General features: G+C 42.5%; 1 protein-coding gene across 1 annotated transcript; it reads right to left on the bottom strand.

Annotated features, from left to right (window-relative positions):
- Positions 1-68: 68 nt before the first annotated feature.
- On the bottom strand, positions 69-9,406 carry npepl1 (aminopeptidase like 1). The gene is made up of 12 exons (XM_020483576.2): positions 9,189-9,406; positions 8,111-8,296; positions 7,442-7,612; positions 5,215-5,304; positions 4,928-5,009; positions 3,324-3,466; positions 2,981-3,058; positions 2,731-2,831; positions 2,387-2,510; positions 1,567-1,743; positions 1,236-1,346; positions 69-805 (listed from the first exon to the last, which is right to left on the bottom strand). The coding sequence occupies exons 1-12, from the start codon at positions 9,336-9,338 to the stop codon at positions 641-643; spliced, it is 1,578 nt and encodes a 525-aa protein (XP_020339165.1). The 5' UTR covers positions 9,339-9,406; the 3' UTR covers positions 69-640.
- Between the last annotated feature and the right edge of the window lie 188 nt (positions 9,407-9,594).

Below are 9,594 nucleotides of genomic sequence, written 5' to 3'. Positions count from 1 at the left end.
CTTTGGAGTATGGCAGAAGTGTATCTTGGTATGCAGTTATCAGTTTACAAGGAATAAGATAAAACATATAAGATTACTCCAAAAGATCTCTTTATTATTCACAAGTTATTCCCAATGTCCATAAAGACAAGTTTGGCAAGTTTGGATAAGCTATGGCTGCAAACCAAAATATGTGTTTGCCTAGCGAATTTACTCAAGACACACATTGAAAGAAAAAGGAAACAATCACTTAGCTCACAGGATCACATACCTCATTCAGTTATTTTAACAGTCAATTTCAGACTATTTTGATTTCATTTTCAGAAATTGTGATAATGCTCTTGTAATTTATTCAAGGACAGCAAAACCTTTAAGTCTACAACATGCTATAAACATTTGCACATTCATAATTCCTCCCAATTCTTTGTGGGACAAATAATCAAAAGACAGTCAATTAAATACAACACAAAAAATCTGAGAGAAATTCTAGCCACCTGCTCTTTTACCCCACATTTTATTCACTGCATCGTGAAGAAGTAGACTAAGAATTGACGATTGGAAATGCTTTCTAGGTGAACAGTGCATGTCAGTGTAAAGAGGGGAGGTGTGTGGGTCTGGAGGTCGTGAGGCAGAGGAGTCCCGAGATGGCTGTTTAGAGGTTTTACACCAGTCTGCGCCTTTTGCTGTCGCGCACCATCGGGTCCCCGGACGCAGCATTCATTCTGGCCGCCCCCAGAGGAGACACCTGGTTGAGCATAGGGTCGTCGGAAGCCTGGCCGAACAGAGCCATGAGCAGAGCCACACCGAAGCCAGTAGCACGCTCCCCCTGCAGAGAGGAAGGAAGAGATTGATAAAACAGGTTACACCATGACTCAAATATATTTTTGTTCCCAGCCCCCCTCCATTAGCTCTTACACATTTGTTTTTTCACCGATCTGCAAGCACTAGATAGATAATGTATACAGAGGATGATCCTTTTGTTCCCCATTTGTTTGAGCTAGGCTGAAGCAGGTTAGAGCACACTTGTTCTGAAGAGTGTTTGAGTCTGTCAAGATATGGGAGTGGCTGAAATGGATTTAATAGATTATGTCTATACTTCCAAAATATTTTGGGTTTCCTGGACACATTACGCCTAATCCTGAACTAAAAAGCATTTGTGGGGATTCCTCCATTAAGTTAGCTTTTTAGTCCATGACTAGGCTTAAATCGGTGTCCAGGAAAACACCCCCACTAAACCCAAATATTCAGTCACTCACAGCATGGACGGGGGAGGCTATGTCCACATGGACCCAGACCCCAGGCCAGTCGAAGCCCAGGTGAGAGCCGATGAAGAGGCCGGCACAGGAGCTCGTAGCATTCTCCCGGTCCTTTCACACACACAGAAAAGGGATACCTTTACATTTTAGTCATTCAGCAGATGCTCTTATCCAGAAAATATATAATAGGGTGAAGGAAAATGAACAACAATCATGATAGGCTGTAGAAGCATCAACTCTTTGTACGGAGCTACTTGATAGTACTCCGATCTAAGATTAGGACCTGGTAGACTGGGCATACAGCAGAGAGAAGAGTAGTAGTGCCACTCACAGCCACAGAGTTCTTCATGTCTGCCACGGCTGAGGTGAACTCACTGAAGTGCAGCTCTGGGCAGTAGACCAGTGGGTGAGCCAGGTCTCCGCTGCTGCGGCCTGCACTCACACATGCCATCTCCCACTGCTCACTGTTGGTCATCACAGCACAATGGTACTTCCCTGTGGAGATCCCCTAGGAAAGAGACAAATTAAACCATTGTTTGAAACATATACTTACGTAGTAATTTGTTATACAGGAACTATGGTAATGAACTAAAGTGAAAGGTGGTAATAAGAAGTTCAATTATGTATGTATTGAGTACAAATTCACCTAACGCTTATGATGGGCAGCAACAAAAACCAACCTTGTTTTTGTGCATCAGACCTCACTAACATTTCACTAGCGAACTACTTCACTGGGTAGCCAAAATAATACTGTGTGGTGCATGTGACTTTCAGAATGAGCTCATCAGTGCATCATGAGGGTTACCACATGATGTGGCTTTATCAGTCAGCACAAGCTGTGTTTGAGTTAGAACAACGGTTATAAGGAAATATTTAGGCCTAATGATTTTGTTTGACACAAACACACCATCCATTTGTGTGAGACAACCTTGATACGTTGTTTTGAGTTCCTCAGAGAATGTGGTGAGTTTTAGCTGTAGCCCACGAAAATTTCAGTTAGGGCAAAGATCAGCTAAATTAAACTTACTGGGTATAATTATCTGTCACAAGCCCTGTTGACCCTTGCACATGTTCATTTCAGCCTATATATGGTGTGTCTTGTTGCCAAAGATGCAGTGCTGTGGCCATAGAAGAGCCTGCCAGTCACACACCTGTGCCCCTGTCAGGGTGGCCATATCCAGGATGATGTCAGCAGAGAGGTCCTTGCTGGCATACACCACACCATCAGACAGCACCAGTCTGCCCTCGGCATCAGTGTTGTTGATCTCCACGGTCCTTCATCAGAAAGGCAGCAAAAAGAGAACAAAAAACGCTATTCATACCACAAACTAAGCCAGCATCGTAATAATGGATCAGCCAATTGTGTCTTTCCCACACAAAGCCCATCAGAAGGAAAAACCCTACTTTCCTCCATCAGGTCGCCATTGTATTAGCTCGTTTCCCATTACTTTGCCTAACTGGTTTAAATTAATCCAACATTTAGGAGGGTACTCACTTTCCAGAGTAGAGTGTGTGGATGTCATCTGGCCGTGTTGCAGCGGGTCCGACTGCATTCTCTGCCAGGCAGAATACAGCATGGAGATTGTCTTTGAAGCCCTAAAAAAAGACATGCATTTCAAAAAAGGTCTATACACAACTTTTCAAACGCTCAACACAATCCCATAGGGTGTCTCCAAACAGGACCGAATGTTGCAAAATAAGAGGTTGATTTGAAAGATTAACCAGGGGTAGTAGGTAGATCTTACCTGTTTGACAGTAGCTTTGAAAGCTCCTAAAATGGCTGCTGCCCCACCACAGTCTCTCTTCATCCCAGGCATGTTAGTCTTGATGTGGGGGAAAAAAAATAATTCATCCTTTACAACATTGTAACTGAATACTTATTTCGCTGGCTACTGTTAAATATCCATTTAATTATACAAAAGACAGAATGATCACATCATGGATCTGTTCCAAATGGCACCCCATTCCCTTTATAGTACACCACTTTAGACAAGGGCCCATAGGGCTCTGTTCAAAAGTACTGCACTATAGAGAACATGGTGCTATTTGGGATGCAGCTAAACTGACAAGCCTCATGCTTGCCTTTACCTTTCCCTTGATGCTGAGGCCTCCAGTGTCATATACAATTCCCTTGCCCACCCATGCAATAGTCTGGGTGGCACCATCTGGTTTGTGGCTCAGGACTGCCAGAGCAGGGGGGTTCACCGCTGCCTTGCCCACTCCATAGATGCCTGAGGGCCCAAACAGTCCAAAGTAATTGAGTTGATAACCACAAACTAATAATGAGTTATCAGGGAAAACAACCATGAGTGTATCTACATCACAAGACAACTCAAACTAAAATACAAGCTTTATTCCAATGTGGGAAAACTAATTTGACATTCCTTTTGGCCTAAATCTTTTGGGTCCCATTTATTAGCTAGTTTACTGAGAAAGTAATACATCAGAATAGAAACATTGCACATTCAAAGACAGAGAGGAGAACCAACCCCCCCAAAAACTGCAAAAGGAAAGTGGAAGAAACATGTGGTCATCATACATGCACATCATACACATGATTAAAAAATATTTTTCTAACTGGCCCACAGTTTGTGTGATGGGAAGCAAAGCACCAAACAGATTTGAGTCCCAATTAGAGTATGAGAGCAGAGTTGCTTTGGTGTACCAAATTCTTTCCAACAGTTCCTCTAAAATACAATCCTCACTCACAGGATAAACTGACAGTCCATATTTGCTCCATTCCTTAAAATCACCATTTAACCAACACCCATCTATTTTTGTGACTACTTGGTTTTGAAGTATTGAAAACAAACCATATGATATTATAAACCATATTTTTATATCAAGTATTTTAATAAACATGAAAAGCATTCACAATTTCAAATAGGCGAGGTGTCGCATTAAACTGCATATAAACACTTTAAATAGGTCAGGAACCAGATGGGTTATTATTAGCCTAATATTTCAAGGCTATAGCCTACAAATAAATAAATAGTGAAGCATTTGCGAGTGGACACACTAGGCTGGCAGGAACATTAAGCACTCAGCATTTAAACATTTTGTTCTATTAAGTCATTGTACTCTATAAATTGTGCATATAGGCTGTGACTTAATTAGAATTCAAATCTAATTCATTATTAGTGCCTTTGAATTAACTTTTAGAAACAAGAGATTGGCCAGAGTGTGGCTTCAGGCTCGTGTGATGGTGCCTGCAGAGCAGGCCAGCAGCAGAGAATAACCTCTCTGCGCTTGCAGAGCGACTGGGGATGCTAAAACAGAAAGCTCATTTAAAGAGGTAACATGTCAGGCATATTGGGCCAAAATCAATGATAGCCTATTGTATAGACAGAATGAAAATTAAGAGATCAGATTTATTGTTTATAAATACTTTTCTACAATGCCAGTTAGCTACCCACCTCATTCCTTTCTTTTAGCATGTGCATGAAGTAGACCATCATGCTTTCGGGATACGGGTCTTTTCAGATTCCACGATGACTAGTTGTGGACACTACAACACACTCCCTCTCTTGCTCTTGGCCCTCCTCAGCTTTGTAAGTCACCTTGATTCTGCACCGGTGTGTTTACTCAGTTCATTAAAATATTTAGCAAACTCACATAATCTGGTCCAAAACATAGAAGCATAACAGACAAGCATAACTCATAGCCAAGACCCTCCTGTCCTGATACACTACCTCCAAATCCTTTCTGTTTCAGGTCCTCTCCTCGAATGATAACAGGTGAAATGCCCAGTTCAGTTCCCACTGCCTTAATCTCCTGAAGACAAAAAGGCATACCCAGTCAAAAAAAGTACATTTAGTTTAATTAAGTTGTTTTAAGAAGTCACTGTTGAGTGTGCTATTGCTTTATGGTAGCTTCCCAAATGGCACCCTAAGCCCACAGGGCTAAAAAGCAGTGCCCTATGTTGGGAATAGGGTGCCATTTGTGACGCAGCCGATAACTACATTACGATATCACTTGCCTCCAAGAAGTGATCAGTATTCATCTCATTGCACGGTGTGTCCACAATCCGTGCTGCCAGTCTCACTCCATCAGCAGCATTGGCAAGACACTGGCAAGAGCCAAAGCATAAATTAAGTTCATTTTTGTCATTTAGCAGATGCTCCTATCCAGAAAGAATTACAACCATGCAAACATGTACTCTGGATTTACATTTATGCATGTACAGTGCATTCAGAAATTATTCAGACCCCTTGACTTTTTCCACTGTTAGGTTACAGCCTCATTAGTAAATCCCCGCTACAAGCGTAGCACACCTATATTTGAGGAGTTAACTCCATTCTTCTCTGCAGATCCTCTCAAGCCCGGTCAGGTTTGATGGGAGTGTTATTGCACAGCTATTTTCAGGTCTCTCCAGAGATGTTCGATCGGGTTCAAGTCCGGGCTCTGGCTGGGCCACTCAAGGACATTCAGAGACTTATCCCAAAGCCACTCTTGAATTGTCTTGGCTGTGTGTTTAGGGCCGTTATCCTGTTGGAAGGTGAACCTTCACCCAGTCTGAGGTCCTGAGTGCTCTGGAGAAGGTTGGCATCAAGGATCTCTGTTTACTTTGCTCCGTTCATCTTTCCCTCAAACCTAATGAATCTCCCAGTCCCTGCCACTGAAAAACATCCCCACAGCATGATGCTGCCACCACCATACTTTGGATGGTGCCAGGTTTCCTCCAGACGTGATGCTTGGCATTCAGGCCAAAGTGTTCAATCTTGATTATCAGACCAGAGAATCTTGTTTCTCATGGTCTGAGACTCCTTTAGGTGCTTTTTGGAAAACTCCAAGCGGGCTGTCATGTACCTTTTACTGAGGAGTGTCTGCTGTCTGGCCACTCTACCATAAAGGCCTGATTGGTGGTGTGCTGCAGAGATGGGAGAACTTTCCAGAAGGACAACCATCTCCAGAGGAACTCTGGTGCTCTGTCATAGTGATCATCGGGTTCTCGGTCACCTCCCTGACCAAGCCCTTTTCCCTCGATTGCTCAATTTGTCTGCGTGGCCAGCTCTAGGAAGAGTTTTAGTGGTTCCAAACTTGTTCCATTTAAGAAAGTAGGCCACTGTATTCTTGGGGACCTTCAACGCTGCAGACATTTTTTGGTACCCTTCCCCAGATCTGTGCCACAACACAATCCTGTCTTGGAGCTCTACGGACAATTCCTTCGACCCCACAGCTTGTTTTTTTGCTCTGACTTGCACTGTCAAATGTGGGACCTTATATAGACAGGTATGTGCCTTTCCAAATCATGTCCAATCAATTGAATTTACCACAGGTGCACTCCAAGTTGATGATTAACGGAAAAAGGATGCACCTGAGCTCAATTTCAAGTCTCATATCAAAATGGTCTGCAAACTTAAATAAGGTATGTTTTTTATTTAAGAAATTTGCAAAAATGTCTGAAAACCTGTTTTTGCTTCGTCAGTATGGGGTAACGTGTGTAGACTGATGGAAAAAAACATGTACAGTGGGGCAAAAAAGTATTTAGTCAGCCACCAATTGTGCAAATTCTCCCACTTAAAAAGATGAGGCCTGTAATTTTCATCATAGGTACACTTCAACTATGACAGACAAAATGAGAAAAAAAAATCCAGAAAATCACATTGTAGGATTTTTAATGAATTTATTTGCAAATTATGGTGCAAACACAGCACAATTTGATCTAAAAAAAACAAATCTTGCGACTGCATGAGTGAAAGACCGCTCGTGCCTGTCAACGCTGGCCTACAATAATTAAACTCTGATGCGCACTACAGAGATTGGGATGAGCAAAACATTGCATCCGGAGGACACCGATTCAATTCTGATTGGAGTAGCGTAATTGTTTGCTAGTTATTTTTTTAAAATCTATAATCTGCTTGGCCAAAAAATGTTTTACTTGCCACAGCACTGTAGTGGTTTTAATGGAAATAACCTACAATGTTTTTTCAGCTCAGATTTAATCAAGAGGCATAGCCTATAGGCCAGGTGGTTTTTATATTTTTTTAATGTATTCTTTCAGGTTCACAGTGCGGACCGAACAGAGGTGCCCATACTAAACGGTTTGGTAGGAATACTTGCGCAGTACATCATAAAAGCACTCCATATAGATCTTGTAGTCAGTTTGATCAGTCATTTACAAAACCAGTGGTTGGCAGCAACAACAGTGGCTGATGTAGGTCCACAATGGCTCTGGCAATGACTAGTATAGAAGTTAGAGGTACCTGCAGTATAGTGGGGTCCAGTGGTCCGTTGTCTTGGCCCACAGTGATGAACTCCACAGTGACTTCTTTCTTCTCGGTCCTGCGGGAGGAGGCAGAACGACGGGAGAATATGGGGAAAGCCCGGGCGATGGCACAGGCTGAGGCAAACACATCAGACCGCTCACACACCACCTGGACAGACAGGAACAAACATACTTTCACTGTCTGATAACAAATCTGTAATAACAGTAAACCTAAAATGATCAATAAATGCAGTGTGTCAATCACAAAGCATGCAATTTGGCATATTGCCTTAAAAGTAAAATCAAAAGAATACTGCATAGGCCTACTTTAAATATGCAACCACATGTAGGCTTAACCTATATTTGTTTGAGACTTCGGACAGCTGTAGGGGCCCATCTATGGCTTAACGATCACATTATCACTAAGCATGAATAATAAATGTCTGGTGTCTGAAGCGTAATGGCAGATAAGGTCAGCATCACCCTAAACTCCACGGGCATGTTTCCCACCACAGATTAAGCCTAGTCCTGGACTAAACACTATTCTCAATGGACAACTTCCACTGAAAGTGCATTTAAATCCAGGACTAGGCTTAATGTGTTTGGGAAACCAGGCCCCGTATAGCTCCGAATTAGTCTTTAATCCCAGTGCAGTTAACTGACTGACCAGGATGCAGCGGCTTGTCCCTCCAGGCAGGCAGGTACGGACCAGACGGGAAAGGAAGTGGGCAGAGGAAGGGCTGTTGTGTCTGCTAACCCGTGAGGGCAAGGCTGCCACAGCTGCATGGCTCAAGTACAGAGGGCAGCTGTCAGTAGGGTTAGGGTTCAGAGCAGTGAGAGCAGCCTGCCAGACCTGGATAAAAATAAAAAAAACGTTTTCATTTTGTTAGCAAATTATTGTCACTGTCAGTGCTATATTATGATGATCACATAAGCGCTGGCATCGATTATGAATGGCACTGAATACAGTAAGACTTGTGAAAGCATATGACCAAAGTTGTCTGACAATGTGGTAAATTGTTGAACAATTTACCCGCAAGTTGCACACACTGTGCTGTCAAACAGTGATCAGATATTAGCAAAGCAGAAGACCAAATAGTGATCAAAGGCTGCGTTTACACAGGCAGCCAAATTCTAATCCTTTTCCCCAATTAATGGCAAAAGCTCTGATTGGTCTAAAATCTAATAGTGGAAAAGATCAGAATTGGTCTGACTCCACATGCAGCTGGCTGGACCAAACATCAAGTAGTCACGAGGAGGAATAGCTAGGTTATTCGGGCACATGCAACTTGAAACAATTTAACTAGCTAATCCAGTCAAACTGACTTTCCTACAGGCTGGCTTCTTCAAGTAAAATGGGGGGGGAACGTAAATGAGAATTAATTGAAATTAAGAATAAAGGCCAATACAATATTGTCAGGGATCAAGTATCGAGTCAATGTGGTTGGAGAATGGAGATGGCATGTTAAAAGCTAAGCTAGCATGACTTGATTTGTGAAAGCTAATTTAGCTAGCAAGCATTTAGCTAACTTTGTTAGCATTGTCAGATTCAAGCCAAGGAACTATTTCCCAGAATACCAAGAGTAAAATTCGGGCATTTTTCATATTATAATTACTAGTTAGCGAACTTACTAACTAGATTTTTTTTACTGACACTATCCAGCTTGCAATGTCAGCGCCAGGTGACAAGTGAGTGCTTGCCGGGGAGCTCTAGCACGAGCAGCCCCGACTTTTTATTTCCTCACCTTTTCGCTGACAGCTGGCTGCAATTTCCCCTTGACCTGGGTCCAGTTTGTTTGGGCCAAGTTATTCAGTTGACCGACAATTAGGACAGGGCGATTTTGAGGCTCCGAATCTCCAGCAGAAGCCTTGAACTCGAGCACCACGTTCGCCATCTTTGGACAAACCGATGGATTGATGCCCTTTGCACTTTATCGCACATCCTGCTTTTCAAAGAGCTGTGTCACTGCTGAGATTGAATGGGAAGTCAGCACTAGCACGGATCTTGAATAGGATTGGATTTTTCTATACAGTAGTTGTACATAGTGTGTGAGAAATATATTTTTAAACCAGTAAGTTTTGTTCATTTTCCCCGTAAAATCAAAGTGGAAAAGACTATCCAATCCTACTTATGCATAATGTTTTCTTGAT

This window comes from Oncorhynchus kisutch, linkage group LG5 (assembly GCF_002021735.2).
Source record: "Oncorhynchus kisutch isolate 150728-3 linkage group LG5, Okis_V2, whole genome shotgun sequence".
NCBI classification, from domain to species: Eukaryota; Metazoa; Chordata; class Actinopteri; order Salmoniformes; family Salmonidae; genus Oncorhynchus; species Oncorhynchus kisutch.
Note: the sequence above shows the minus strand (reverse complement) of the source record. Positions and strands in the feature narration are given on the sequence as shown.